The sequence below is a fragment of the Carassius gibelio genome, chromosome B6 (assembly GCF_023724105.1).
Source record: "Carassius gibelio isolate Cgi1373 ecotype wild population from Czech Republic chromosome B6, carGib1.2-hapl.c, whole genome shotgun sequence".
Taxonomy (NCBI): Eukaryota; Metazoa; Chordata; class Actinopteri; order Cypriniformes; family Cyprinidae; genus Carassius; species Carassius gibelio.
Window position 1 is genome coordinate 21,323,924 of NC_068401.1, and position 16,008 is coordinate 21,339,931.

Genomic DNA, 16,008 nt, shown 5'->3' on the forward strand with positions numbered 1-16,008 from the left:
ATAATTACAATGTTTATGTTATTTTATTTTATATTATAATTTCTCAAGTGTGACATTCAGATTTCAATGTTTTTGCCAATCATTTCTGGAAATTGTCAAGAGAGAAGATTTTAGGTTAGGGTTGTCCTTTAATGGCTCTCTGGCTTCTGGTCAGTTTTTAATAAATCAGATTATTAAAAAAAAGTAGCACAAAATAAATTTTAAACAACACACTCAGCTTTGTACATCATGATAATGTTTAGTGCAAAACTACATAACCAAACCTTTTATTTCCTGAAAAAAGAAAAAACAATGCCCAATTTGCAGCAAAAAACTACAGCAGTACATGCAAAGTCCTTAATTCAAGTATGGTATATCATAATTAGCCAACAATACAACTGAAGAGAAGACACATGATGCTAATAAAACACACAGATGAGAACCAAAGTCAAATACAACAAAGAAAAAACACCTCACAAAAAGTACTTGTTGAGCAAAAAAGGAAAGAGTTAAACATTCAGTACTTGAAGACACACAGTAAGCAGACGCTTCTTTGGAAGATGGCTCATGCCCTCTGCTGGCCAGAAGAGAAACTGTGGCTGTAATTGAATTTAGGCTCTGATAGGATGACCACAAACTGTGTCGCCTATTATGTTAGTTTAAAAGTGTCAGTTTTCACTTCTTTTTCTTTCTCTTTTTAGACTTTCCCTTCTTTTCTTTCTTTTGTGATTTTCCTCCTTTAGTTTTCCCTTTCTTGTGATCCTCCTCTTCACTGGCCTTGGCCGCTCGTGCCCGTTTTTTGCCCAGAGGTGTCCGGGTGTACCATGCCTATCAATACAGAAAATACAAACACAATGTACACTCATTATATAAAGCTGGGTTCAACACATGCACCCCTCCAGAAAAAAAAAAAAAAAAATCACAAAAAACCTGACCTTGAAGGCTTCCTCCTCTTCTTTGTAGACAGGATCTTGTCTTGCAAGAGGGGGGATGAACTCCACCGCAGTGAGGGGTCTCTTGGTCTGCTGATTGAGGCGGTGAGAGTTCAGGACAGTTTGGATCGCCTGAAGGATGTGACCCTGAGTGTAACCATCTGTTACTTTAGCTAGAGAGCTCAGATCCAGCTTAGGGCCCAGCTGAGCACCACCTGCTTGGAGCAGCTCCTTCCACAGAGCTAAACATTAAATATACATATGTTTCCCACCTCTTAAATTCATATAATATACATATAATAAAGCAGATTTTAGTATAGAAATGCAAACTGAACTCTACAGTAGTCAACATTTAAAGTGGATCAAAATCTTTCATCAAAGTTGTCCTAAAACCTAACACCAAAATGCATTCTTGTCTTAGAACAATTTGATGAACCTTTTTCAAACGTTGAGTACTGTATATAATTAACTTATGTGAAAGACACAGATGTTTACTTACTAAATCTTGAAGCATAATCTGGTCTAGGGATCAAAATGATCTTCTTGTAAACTTTACAGAAAGGTTTTATGTCTGCATCGAAAGGTCTACGAGTCGTCCCCACCACTAACACTCGGTCCTCTGATTTAATAGATTTCAGGACCTTCGGCAGGCTTTTCTTTAGTCTTTTGGGTTCCATCTAGAAATTAACAGAATGAAGAAAAAGCTGTACTGAAGAAAACTATAGAGTTATGGAGAGTTAGCTTTAAAGCACTTCTAGTTCCATTGTCTCAGTCAAAGTTTATTTTTATTTTTATGGATTTTTGGTTGAATGCCTGAAATAAGGTCTGTGTTTAACACAAGCCTAACATGCTTTTATGTTTTATTAATCAACATGAACATCAGTACCCCTTTGTGATAACTAAAAAGTGGCTACTAAAAGTTAAATATGACTACAGGTGTTTCTGGGAATGTGTAGTTCATTAATAGCTACCATTTAGCTGTATTATATATGTTGATTGTATTTAGGCTTCACAAATAATTTTGTTGTGTTTATCTGTGATCATAAAACAAAACATGTAAGAATCATAAAGTTTTGATGGTGACGGAGCTTATTTACTTTAATAATTCAAAAGCCATTGGAAAAATCCTGTTGGTTTCTGACTGAATCTAATGCTAATTTCCAGGTTGGCCTACAAACATGTCATTGCTGCACTACTCTATTAACATCAGCACAGCGTATCTTCATCTTTAACCACAAGAGGTCAGCAGAGGCCACCTCCTCACAATAACAACGTCTTTAAAAATGAGGTTGCATACATTGGCTGCCAGTGAATGAAGGACTAAACAAATGCAGAAGAATATCACAGCTGATGGTCTGATATTGAAGCTGTATGCCAGGATGGATTAAAAGTTATGAGTATATGTGTTCTACTGACTGTGAACAGAAGCTGACTTGTTCTCTTCCTGCTGGTAGACAAACCTCTTTCTCCAGCTTCGGAACTTTCTTGTAGAATGTTTTCTCAGCGTCGCCAATCCAAATGACTGAGGGCTGCAGCTGCCGAGCCACCTGCCAAAACACGACAATGTTCCTCCAACGCAGGCCAAACGGTACAACAACACAAACAATCATCAGCTCTCTCTCTCACAAACAATCACTTATCGGCCAGAGAAGAAACAACACTGACTGTTATCAACTCTGCCCCCAAAACACATAACACCACATTAGTGAAGTCAGTGCATGCTTTAGATAAAAATTAAATGTATACATTTAGCAGACACTTTTATGCAAACCAACTTAAAGTGTATTTAGGATAACAGTTTTTACCTAACATGTGTTCCCTGGGAATCAAACCCACAACCTTGCGCTGCTAACACAATGCTCTACCACTTGAGCCACAATATGCTTTTTAATATCATTCGTCTGAAAACAATGTTTCCTGTTCACTACTGATTAACAAAGACATAAATATATGTTCTACACAGGTATGTATGTATAGGTTTTTATACATGGAAATATCTAGCTGCTTTTGTATTTTAGAGGAAAGGGGGATCATCATACTTGCCATCATACATCCTTGGAATCAAACTAAAAAAAATAGAAGGTCAATCTGGTTTTCTGCATCTATAAAATTGTCATACTATAGTATACATAGTAGGCTATATTCTGTAATAAGATTTAATATGCTATAGTAGTATGTTTCTGCCTTCTGTCTTGATTTCCTGTCCGAAATATGGCTTCTGTGGGTTTCTGTATGTTTGGAAACTGTCAATATAACTCTTTCTAGTGCTGCATTGAACTTGAAATCTCTATATGCTTCTGTTTTATGATGTAGTCATAGTGAATTAATTCAGCAAAGCATATTTTCACACAAGATTTCACAGATTCAGTTCCATAATGAGAATCAATGGACATGGGATTGACTCCAGTAAATACGCTGCTCATTTATTTAGCTGTAATTCAAGAAAACACTAGCTCTTTTTCCCACACATATCTGAGTTAGCCTTCTGGATTTGCAGATTTGTTTTAGTCTGATTTATTTTGGCCTCCACAGCAGCAAAATCAGAAGTCCACAGAACAGTACCTACAAACAAACTTCCCTAAATGAAACCTTCATCTACTGTTTATAACAAGAGAGCTTTGCATTGGGCAAGAATTTGGAGAAGTGATTCATCTCACAAAAGGGATAAGTGAGAAGGAAGTCATGTTGGCACCTGGTTTTATTCCCAGAATGCACTAGGAGAAGTGCTGAAAGATCACCATAGCCTTGCCTCATCCTGCCTTGTTTATCCGCTGTGCCAGATGCTCTCAGGAACAGTTCTTTAACTAGAACTTCCAAGCCTGGTATTTTCCTCTCTTAAAGGGATAGTTCACCCAAAAATGTAAATTATGTCATTAATAACTTACCCTTCATGTTGTTCCAAACCCGTGAGACCTCCGTTCATCTTTGGAACACAGTTTAAGATATATTAGATTTAGTCCGAAAGCTCTCAGTCCCTCCATTGAAAATGTATGTATGGTATACTGTCCATGTCCAGAAAGGTAAGGAAAAACATCGACAAAGTAGTCCATGTGACATCAGAGGGTCAGTTAGAATTTTTTGAAGCATCGCAAAAGCTACCACTTTATTCATCATTGTCTTCTCTTCCGTGTCTGTTTTGAGAGAGTTCAACACACAGTAGTTTGTGATATCCGGTTCGCGAACAAATCATTAGATGTAACCAGATCTTTTTGAACCAGTTCACCAAATCAAACAGAATCGTTTTAAACGGTTCATGTCTCCAATGCGCATGAATCCACAAATGACTTAAGCTGTTAACTTTTTTAATGTGACTGACACTCCCTCTGAGTTCAAACAAACCAATATCCTGGAGTAATTCATTTACTCAAACAGTTCACTGACTGAACTTCTGTGAAGAGAGAACTGAAGATGAACACCAGATAATGACTCGTTCACGGTTCTATCACGGTTCAACGGTTCTTTTGCGCTTGACGTAATGGCATCATTGGCGATGATTGCCCTTGATTCAAGCCTTCGGTTCAGAGCTGAAGATCTCTGCCTGAACCTGACGGGACCCGATGGGACCTGACGGGTTCGGTCTCGTTCGGGCTTAATTTATATCATCTTATGTGGGCTTGGGTCGGGCTCGGGCTTGGGCTTGCGCTCCGGTCATGTGATGTGTTTCGGTTAGTACGAGAAAGATACGAAAATGGAGAAAGATGCGAAAATGGATGCTGAGTAGGTTTAACGGAGGCTTGCCTCTGGCGATTATGTTTTGGTTGCACCAGCAACTAAAGAAAAGTCTGAGGTGTGGAAAAGTTTTGACCATGTTTATAATGAGAATAATGAGTGAATAATGACATACCATCATTAAGCGTAGGAATGCGCTGAAGACATCTACAGTGGATTCAATAATTTTCCTCCACAAAAACATGTAGGCTTAACCTAATCTCTGTGAGTAAAGGTTTTTCAACGGGTTCGGGTTCGGGCTTTTAAAAAGCTGTCAATCAAAATGTACTTGTCGGGCTCGGGCCGAAACCTGTCGGGCCTAACTTTTAAGGCCCGATTACAGCTCTAATTCGGTTTACCTGGGCTTATACAATTAGCACAGAATCAGTTCAGAATCAATTACCAAAAGAATCAGTTCGGTTCAGGCGCTCTGTGTGTCGATCTGCTTCACACTGAATCACACATGCACAGTATCATCAGCTCCTCGGTTCTCGAATCGGACACGTCTGACAGAAACGGTTCTTGACTCGAGAACGAGTCATTATCTACTCCAGGATATTGGTTTGCTTGAACTCGGAGTGTCAGCCACATTAAAAAAATTAACAGCTTAAGTCATTTGTGGATTTTTTTAATGCGTATTGGAGACGCGAACCGTTTAAAACGATTCAGTTCGATTTGGTGAACTGGTTCAAAAAGATCCAGTTACATCGAATTGCTTTGTTTTGCTCTCTCACAACAGACACAGAAGAAAAGACAATGATGAATAAAGTCGTAGTTTTTGCTATTTTTGGAACAAAATGTATTTCCGATGCTTCAAAAAATTCTAACTGACCCTCTGATGTCACATGGACTACTTTGATGATGTTTTTCTTACCTTTCTGGACATGGACAGTATACCGTACACACAGTTTCAATGGAGGGACAGAGAGCTCTCGGGCAAAATCTAAAATATCTTAAACTGTGTTCCAAAGTTAAACGGAGGTCTCACGGGTTTGAAACAACATGAAGGGTAAGTTATTAATGACATAATTTTGATTACTGGGTGAACTAACCCTTTAAGGACACAAATATTGGCACAATAAACTATCCTAACTTTATTACTAAAGCTTTATTACTAAAGGGAAGAGGTAATGTGGGGATAAAGTTTTGGCCTTCTAGGTTAAACACAAGTTTATTTATGTAACGTATTTTCCGGACTATAAGTCACACTTTTTTTCATAGTTTGGCTGGTCCTGCGACTTATAGTCAGGTGCGACTTATTTATCAAAATTAATTTTGACATGAACCAAGACAAATGAACTAAGAGACATGAACCAATAGAAAACATTACCATCTACTACAGCCATGAGAGGGCGCTCTATGCTGCTCAGTGCTCCTGTAGTCTACACTGAAGACAAAGAGCGCCCTCTCGCGGCTGTAGACGGTAATGTTTTCTCTTGGTTCTAAATATATGCGACTTATAGTCCAGTGCAACTTATATATGTTTTTTTCCTCATCATGACGTATTTTTGGACTGATGCGACTTAAACTCAGGTGCGACTTATAGTCCGAAAAATACGGTACTCTAAGTACTAAACACTTCTTGAAATGTTAAGCATCAAGTAAACAACGTCTTGTTTTAATTATTTTGTCACCATGATGACACAGATAGGAATGTTTTTCCATTTGCATTAGTGGTTATGTTTGGAAGCCATGCCAGAATATTTCACATAAACGAAAAACATCACGCAAAGTCTGAAGTTTCACTCCATTTTAGAAGATGTATAAATCTTAATGCAAAGCTACAGTACATGCACAGCAATCAATCGCATATGTTGATTCTATCAGTTTTTATGATATATGGAGCTAAAAGAAGCTTATAGAATTTCAACATTGGAATCTTGGCTTTCTATATTCCCAGGAGGTATTTTTAGAGATGCCTCAGATGATTTCACCTCACCTTAAAGACCATGTGCAGGAGGTATTGCAGTCCGCTTTTGCCTGGATATTTACCAGCTAGTGTTGCAGGGGAGAGGTCAAATAGGTTCGCCCCAGTCTCAGTGCACAGGGAATGGACCAACATCTTCTTTCCAACACCTGCCGGCCCCGTAAGCAGCAGAGCCCGGATTAGGGGCCCTCTTTCATGGACGCACTGAGAGCCTATGGAGACCAGAAGAGGGAGCAGTGAGTGTTCTATCCTTTTTCTATGTTCCCATCATCGATCTTGACCTCTTGCACTTTTATCATCATTAATTTGACTGACATTATTCTGCACAAATACTGTATATCAGATAACCATCGGTATACACCAGTGGAATAAGAGTAATTGTTCAAAAGTCATCTCAAGAGGATTGCGAGATAATTTGCAATATAATATTGTTGTAACAAAGAAGGAAAATCCCCTTTGACTCCAGCTGTTTAAACTCTAATACACCTCACCCAATAATTCATTTATATCTAAAGACAGGGAGGAACTATACTGCGAACTCTATACTCATTTGATTAGGAAGTCAGATGTCAGGAAAGGTTGATTGCTCTGGCTGCCGGTGCACAGTAATAGAAGAACAATAGTTTAATGGCTCTCTAGAGCTAAGACACAGGTGGTGTGAGATCCTTCTGATGGATGTCGTGGTAAAAGGGCTGCGATTGAACAGAGCTCAGGATGCAGTGAGCGGGCATGAATGTGAGACCACACAGACACACTAACAGAAGCATACACAAACATACGACTACCAGTGCACACACAAACATCCGGCCGCACACACACACATTCGCACAAACAAACACGTCCGCACAGACGCAACATGTAACAGGTGCTGTGCAATATGACGTCTCTGTTCTCAATGAGTCCCAAGAGCACTGTAATGTATACCGGTGGTCCATGTTTGATAACATTATATTAAGTAAGTCATTATTCACTGAAAATCTTGGCATGCACCCATCTGTTCTTGCTGTGTTCATGATAGAAGTAGCAATGTCTGTTTCACTGTTTTGAGTTAGATCTTTGTAATGAATAAGTTAATTCAGTTCACAAAACTGATCTGAAAGATTAGATAACAAATTGGAATAATCAAAAATGTTAAATGCTCACTGGAAGGGAAATTAATAACATCTTCAATTTCTGTTTGTTCATCACACAAAAATTGTAGCAAATATTATAGTAGATATTAGAATTCTTTTACTTTGTATGGCCTATTCTTAACATAATTTCATGGCGCCTAATTTTTCGTTTCGAAGCTTCAAAGTCTCAGTTCATAACTTCATATTCATTATAAGTGAATAGAAAGAACATGATCAATCTTCAGAATTATTTATTTGTGTTCCATGGGAGAATACAAGTTTGGATTGATATGAAGGTTAGACAATTATGTCAGAATTCTCATATTTGGGTGGACTACTCCTATGAAGTGAAAAGAAGTATGTGTAACCCACCCTGAGATAAGAGCATTGAGGGCAAGAACTCTAGTGATACATATACATGCTCATATTTTGCATGTGAGGGTATTTGTCCTCACATCTTCATCTCTCTTAGACATCTCAGTGATAACCAGAATCATTGCCCTTTTAAGGAATAGTTCACCCAGAAAAAACAACAATATTGCAGACATTCTTTGCCCTCATGCGATACATGCTATTGTAGATGAATTTGTTTCTTCATCGGAACCGATTTGGAGCATTTTAGTAATCTGATTTGAATCAGGAGAAAATATGCACAGATCAAGCAATCATGTACTTCTTTTTTGTCCAGAAGGGATGGTTTAAAATGAAAATGCCTTAATGATGGATTTGTCATTCAAAAACACAGGTTTTCACTCCATAAGAGGTTCATTGAGTTGTGTACATTACTCATTGATTAATGTTTTGTGAGCAGCTGATGTACTGCTAAATTTCACAAAATCTGTTCTTATAAAGAAACAAACGCATCTACATCTTGGATGGCCTGGAGGGTTATTAAATTTTCAGCAAATTTTTATTGTTGGGCGAACTATTTCTTTAAACGAGTCACATTTTCATTCTCATTGGGGTGTTATAAGATGTTTGTGCATAGATCCCTAAAGTTGCAAAGACTAAAGTCTCAAACCCGAAGAGATATTCTTTATCAAAGCCTTATTTAAACATTCCCCCACGTCTAAGTCACTGTGTGGGAAGATTTGCATAACACCGCCCAAATGTTCATGCAAAGAAAGAAAGTGTAACTTTTATTCTCGCTGTAGTATCGTTGTTGACTTTATTCAACAATTTGTCTCCTCTGTGTCACTCCACATCAGCATAGCACCATTTAGGCGAATCTGAGCTGTATGCAGGCAGTGTACGCTCTTCTGTGTCAGCCGCGCCACAAGGATACAGTTTCTATGTATATTTACGCCTTGATTTGAAAGAAAATAGCACAGCCTGTGTCGCGGCTGACACAGAAGAGAAAATGGTAAGTGATTAATGACAAAATTTTCATTTTGGGGTTGAGTATCCCTTTAACAACACTGTTCCAAAACAGTTCAACCCAAATATTCAGATGGGGGCATAGAGCAGTAACAATAATGTACATTTTATGGAAAATAATGTGTTTTTAACCTTAAACCACATACACCAATTGCATTAAACCAAATACACAACATAATGTTCTTTTTAGCAAGGTCATATGACCCCTTTATTATCTGTATGCAGCAGGGGGCGATACAAACAGCAAAATCACCACAGTGTGCAAGCTGTGTGTTGCACGAGTAAGGTATAGATTATATCCAAATTCAAATACTATCCTAAATAATATTACATTTTAATTTTAAATTAGACTTAAAATATCATAAAATCATAATCAAGTGGTATAATACTTTATGTGTGCTTATGTGCATGCTTTTGGGGCTATTGTCCACTTTTGACATTTTTTGAAGTTGAAATGTGTCAAGGAATGCAAAGCCAAAGCTGCTGCTGCATTTTCCTGTTATATAAAGTTTAAAGTTAAGAAATACTATTACTTATAAGGTAATAAATTGAACGTAGCTATCAAGATACAGTATCTGAATACTGTTTCACCAGACTTGCACAAACAAGGCTCAGTTGTCTCAACTGGATATATAGGTTGGATCACAGTTGTTTTTGTAAGCTGAATAAGATTTTAAAACTATTTTTATAAAAACTTTAGGAGTTCCAGCTGTGTCTCAGGTATGAATCCTTAATTAATCATTTGAACAAAATTACTTTCTAGTGTACAAATGGTTCCAGTAAAGTAAACATCTCGAGTTTTGCATGTGGTTCAATGGAGAGTTCAACTTTCCAGGCCGGTAAGCGCCCCCTTGAGGAAGCTCATTTGTCTCTCATAGGACATTTTTATTTAGCCACCCATTGCTGCACATTCAAAAGTATGGACTTCACCATCACCAGTGAGTGCCTATTTTTACTACACATTGTAAGTGTGCAGAATGGAGCATAGCCTATGTGTATGTTTATGCATGAATGAATGTATATCTGCGTGTACACTTCCCATGCAACACGTTTTAAACATGATTATTCAAAACTGGATTGCACTTCCTAATCTCCCCCGACAGACCTGTTAAAAGGGCCATTGTGTTATGGAGGAAGTCCATTTGACCTTTGAATACCTGCAAAATTTATCAAGTATAAAACGGTTTACAGACAAGCACAATGAGGGACACTGAAAAACATGTGCTTTTCTACAACCATCTATACAAAACAGTTGTTCTAAACAACACTGTTCCTGTGTTTCACACTGTCCCAATTAACCACTACCAGTTTAGATATGCTCAAATTAGATTTGCTTGAGTCCGCCCAGTAAAATGGTTAGAAAATTAAATCTAGTGGGTAGATCTAACAAGACTTGGTCTCTTTAGAGAGACACATACTTCAGACCAATTCAGGTCAATTATCAAAAATACATAAATCTAGGATTTATGTCTTATTAGAAAGCACATACTGAGTAGGAATAGAGAAGGTGGATAATGATTCTAATGATTAATCTTGCTCTATCTCTCTGTTCCTCTTTTTAGCAAGACTTGCACTACATCAGTTTTGCTTCTAGGATAAATTAATGTGTGTAGAATCAACCAAAAATGTCCTTAAAATAAACATTGAAAATTTACCATAAAAAATGTCAATTTTGTAAATGCATTTAACAGCCTAACATGTAAAAAACACTTGACCAGATATTGTATGAGCATTAGTCAAATTATAAAGTAACTTGTGCCAAAATACTGCTAAGTTTGATGAGCCACAATCTTTGACATCAGTGACAAAAGATAGGGAAGATTTTTCTCCACCTTTTTAAAGTCACAACAAAATGGAAGTAGCGTCAGATCTTTTTTTTTGTGATGCACATCCTAGTGTGAAGGATTATCAGGAAAGAAAAAATGTGGGGACTTGGTTCTATGCATCGATTGCTAATTATATTTTTAGATTTTAGCCATTGCTCTCCGAAGTAGATGCAGATGAAGTGAGTTTGTAGAGGTTAGGTAAAAAAAACATTTGAATTATCAGGTTATAAAAAAATATAAATCACAATAATATTGCACAACAGATAGGATGAATTTTCATTGCATGCAGACAGAGTTGATTTAGTTTGCTCTGCTTTTGCTGTATTGGGAGCAATCCAGGTTTGTACTTGCATCTACTTGTGTAGATGATCTATTACTCTCCTCTGGGAATGCCGCAATGAGGTACCTCTGGAGAAACATCGCACTCTTTTATACCACAGAGATCATTAGGGAAATAGACGTTCGACTCCTGTGTGTGACTGTTTTGCCGCTGCTGACTGAGGCGTCTTTGTTTTAGCACTGAACTCTGTTTATGTGGTAACCCTTATCTGTCTAGGGCCAAGAATCACAAAGTGTTGTTAAGGTTACAGCCCACCAGTACAGCGTGTGTATGATCTGCCTGGTCCCTGTGCTGATCCCATTGAGCCCATGCTGGGTTATTAAATGAGAAGTGAGTGGTATAGCATGAATGTTGGTGTTGATAATGTGATATGGGACACCAGGCATTGCTATGGCAATGAAGCATTCGCTCCAGAGAAAGTTACAAAAGACTATGAGCTGCTTAGGGTCAAGTACAGTTCAGAAGGGCAGATAGAGTGCGTTCTGTTACCTACTCTAACACACACACACAGCCAAACGTGTGCATGGATCTGATAGTACTGCTCCTGAAAAATTGATGTGAGCCACTATAAAGTTCCTTCAAGGTTTTTAAGCGCAATGGTGGAAATTTTTACCCTCAAAAGCCTAATTATTATAGTTTCACATTGTTTGTTGCTTCATAATGCATCCAGGTGAGCTCGGTTCATTTTTGGAGGAGATACATGACATTTTTTTTTTCTTAATACAGGAGCAATCTTTTTAAAATACTGTAAAAATAAAATATTTTATATATTGTTCATTATATAAAATTAATTGCCGTTTTCATCTGAAAGTTAAAGTTTATGTGAATGTTTTAAAATATTAACAAGTAATATCAATAGTTTTGTTAATAGTTGTAATTCTCAGACTTTAAGTTCTTAAAATTTTAATATAAAGATATATTCAAATAAAATATCTCATGGTTAAAAATTTTTTTTTTTCAAATTATTCTCAATTTTTTAAATAAATAAAAAAGGGGTAACTGTAGTAATGACATGGTAATACATGGTAACAATCAAAACATACTTTGATTATTTGATGTCTTACAAGGCAAAAAAAAAAGCAAAAAATTATTGCTAGATTGAGAATGTGTTTTGGGTATAAAATCTTTTTTTTTTATATATATACTCTCTTATTTTGCAGACCAGCAAAACGTACGTCATTATAGTGGCATCATCGGAGTAGTACCAGACACCAGGTGTGTTTGTGCATTTTATATGACTAAAATGAAGGGAAGCAGTGTTGACTAGGCCTGACTAGTCAGAGCTGGTTACACTCACCCAGAGGCAGGACGCCATAGAGTGCAATGAGCTGTCTGACATCAGACAGAGATGGCATGGGCTCAATATCTGCTTGCCGCAATGTTGTGCCCAGGTAACTGTATTCTCCTAGAAAGACAAGGAAGAACATATGCCAGACTGCTTTAAACATGTTATGAAACATCAGACATCAATGGCTTCTTGCCAGCCTTGCCAGCATTGCATCACATCATCATTACAACCCTGGTTCCATGGAATGTAATAAAAAAACAATGTCAGTTGTTTCATCTCATAGCAGTCGATGTGGTTTCTAAACTTGAAACACCACACCCTGTTCCAGTAAGAAGACACTAAACAGAAACAAAACTTTGAGGCTTCATATTTTGTGCCATTTTAGAGCAACATTAGGTTGCTACGCTGTGGAGTTGAAGCGTTGATGAGTCATAAAATCCATTGTGATACACACACGTTCACAGGGATGTGATTCAGCACTTGCCACGTGTCTGTGATCAAGTTGCTTTAGCAGTAAAATCCAGATTGAACCGCTGGCCAATCTATTGCATCATAAAACATCATTTACACTGCTATACTACTGAGTTAGCTCTGATTTCAATGTGCTTGTGAGATGTAAGAAATAGTTACACATGGAAACCACTGAAAGGAGTGTTTGTAAGTTGTTCTAGAAAAGACCTCTCAATGCACAATAAATGTTCACTTCAAAGATACAGCTCTGAGATTGGACTTTATGTACTTTATGTGATTTAGCTATACTAATTATTTCCAAGAATTATCAGCAGGAATACTGAAATGTTTAGTAAACATATGACTTCAGAGGCAGTTTGGAGTCCATAAGTGTGACCACAGCCATTGAACTGGGACAAGAGCTCTCTTTTCATGTGGCATTACACTGTGCCAGGAAACAGAGGGGAGGGAAATGATTCCTAAGGGGCCTTCAACTTATTGTGCCAAATTAAGATCTAGTCTTCACAGCTGACAGAGAGGACTATAAGATCTGACTGTCCAATAATAATAATAATATTAATAACAACAACAACATCAAATGAATATATGTAAATGACATTTTTTTATAAATTATCCACAAAAAAATAAATAAAATAAATAATCCATTTATTTAAACATGCTTAACTTAGCTAAGTATAATTATATTTCATCATAGTTTCATAGCTCTAAACTTTGTTGGTTATGGTTGATATGCTGTTATATTTTTAATAGATTTTTGTTAAATACTTAACGCTTTTTCAGAAATATGTACACCATTTATAGACTATTCAATAGGAAAAAAAATGGTCATATAACTGAAATGTTTACATCTTCAAAACAGAATGAAATATTTTGGATTGTAATGTTTAGTTTAATCAGGGATAGTTCATCCATAATTAAACATCCAGTCATTATTCACTCAACCTTATGTCTTTCCAAACTTGTGTGACTTTCTTTCATCTGTGGAACATAAAAGAGGACATTTTGGCCACATTTATACTGCAGGTCTTGATGAACAATTCAAATTTGTTGACTTAATCAGATTCTTTTGCTGACCAGTTTACATGACTTACATGACAGATGCAAATGCATGTGTCCGATTCATAACAGAGTTCACATTTCCACATTTGAATGAGGCCTGAAACTGATTTGAGAATGCTGGGATCAATGTGTTTTCCCTGCTTATATGTTCATGGGTCATATCTGATCTGTGCCACATGGGCACAAAAAAAATCAGAATTGGGATACTTGAACCATGTAATGTAAATGCAAAATAAAGAAAGTCATACAGGTTATGAACGACAGGATAAAGGTAATGACAGAATTTGCATTCAATTCAACAAGAATTGACCAAATGACACCAGTTTTGGGTTAGGTAATTACAGAATGCCCAAGACTAAAAAGAAGTGACTGTTATCTCTGTGGTGATTGTGTTTAGTTTTTACCAATGTAATCTGTCAACTTGATGTTCTTTGGCCTGATTATGAAGCCTTCCATTACAAGCTCCTCATACAGAGATTCTATGGTCCTAGATGGAAAACAAAAAGTTTAAGAGAAAGAACAAGAGAAAGAGCATTGCAAACTGATCAGTCATGCTGGGATCTGACGCAACCTTCTATTACATCACAGCTTTCAAAGCCAGCTATGAATTCTTCTGCTCCATATGGACGTCCGCCAGTCACCCCCTGAGCTGACACAATCTCTCTACTGTAGAACTCTTTAACATTTGATCTACATCTCCCAGTGCAAACAGTGGCAAGGGTCAAACGTGCTCTTTAAGCAATGATTAAACTACATTTCAATATTCTTGTGAAACAGACTTTGCATTTTAAACCAGTTTGGTTATTCAAACCTGTCAGCTGTGAGATCTTTCTCTTTCTTCTTCTTCTTCTTTCCAGTCTTTCGCCCCTTCTTTTTTTTCTGAAAGCAAAGAAAACATGTTTTTAGTTATGGACAGCAAGATATGAAAATAATTATGAAATCAACAAGGGTAGTAAAATATTTTGTCAGTATTCATTTTTCTGGGCCAGGTTTCCTGATAAAGATTAATCTTAGAGCTTAAGAGCATTTTCTACGAGTAATTTTGCGATCGTTCATTATTGTTTCACGTGCGTTTCCCAACAATGCACTTAACACAGTTGCATGTAGCTGTGCTTAAAGTACTACTTAGGAGTCGCTATCCGTTTATCAAGTGCTGAAATGTCACCTTATAGAATGGCTCTTAATTGTAGTACACTATCGTTTATTGACGTTTACCTAATGCTGCACTCCAGACAGACAACTTGAGTATAATAACTATAACACAATACAATATTATATTATAGTCTAAAATATTATACTTTACATAGCAATATATAATATACTTTATATATTTATATATTATGTTAGGTAAAAAAATGTTAGCCAGATAAAAGCGTCTGCTTAATGCATAAAATTATTTAAATTAATTTATTTATACACAGTGTAGCGAGAGAGAGTGAGACGTTATTTCAGATCAAATACATAGCTGTTTTTCGTGCACTTCAGTAAGTCATTGACATATTTTTCCCCCCAGTTTTTGAAACATTTCCTACATTACTTATTTTAGTCTTTTTTTTTTTTTCAGTCATTTAATTTAAATGTGTATTTCTATATTTGTTATTTAATTAATTAATTAGAACTAAAATAAGAAAACGAGTCATAAAGTGTACAATAAAGCACAATCAAATCCTCATATTAAAATCACATTGCATTTGAATCAAGTTAAAGGTTTAATCTGCCGATTGCCCTGCAGGTGAACGCATAAATCTGTCTTCTTACGATGCACTTAGGGATTAACAATTACTCCAGAGCACTTGTAGATCTACGATGATTTTCAAGTGCTACTTAAGTTACAATGCTTTAGGGAAACAGACCGTAATATTAAGATCAGTCGTACGATCGTTTTTACGAACTTCTTAGGCTTACCAAGCTTTTGGGAAACCAGGCCCTGGATTATATTAAAATAGATTGAAGTAAGCCATAATGTAAATCAAAGTATGCCTAGATTAG

At 36.7% G+C, this 16,008-nt stretch overlaps 1 protein-coding gene across 2 annotated transcripts in view; it reads right to left on the reverse strand.

Annotated features, from left to right (window-relative positions):
• iqca1 (IQ motif containing with AAA domain 1) overlaps nt 1–16,008 on the reverse strand; it is a 37,446-nt gene continuing 21,438 nt past the window's right edge. The window contains exons 12-19 of one of the 2 annotated variants that reach the window (XM_052559010.1): nt 14,831–14,898; nt 14,424–14,506; nt 12,499–12,606; nt 6,559–6,758; nt 2,372–2,458; nt 1,411–1,588; nt 915–1,153; nt 1–807 (exon numbers count right to left, since the gene is read on the reverse strand). In XM_052559010.1, the coding sequence (XP_052414970.1) occupies nt 655–807; nt 915–1,153; nt 1,411–1,588; nt 2,372–2,458; nt 6,559–6,758; nt 12,499–12,606; nt 14,424–14,506; nt 14,831–14,898 (1,116 nt within the window). In that variant the 3' untranslated portion in view covers nt 1–654. Of the gene's footprint in view, nt 808–914; nt 1,154–1,410; nt 1,589–2,371; nt 2,459–6,558; nt 6,759–12,498; nt 12,607–14,423; nt 14,507–14,830; nt 14,899–16,008 lie in introns of those variants that run through there. The other variant, XM_052559011.1, reaches the window with a different exon arrangement.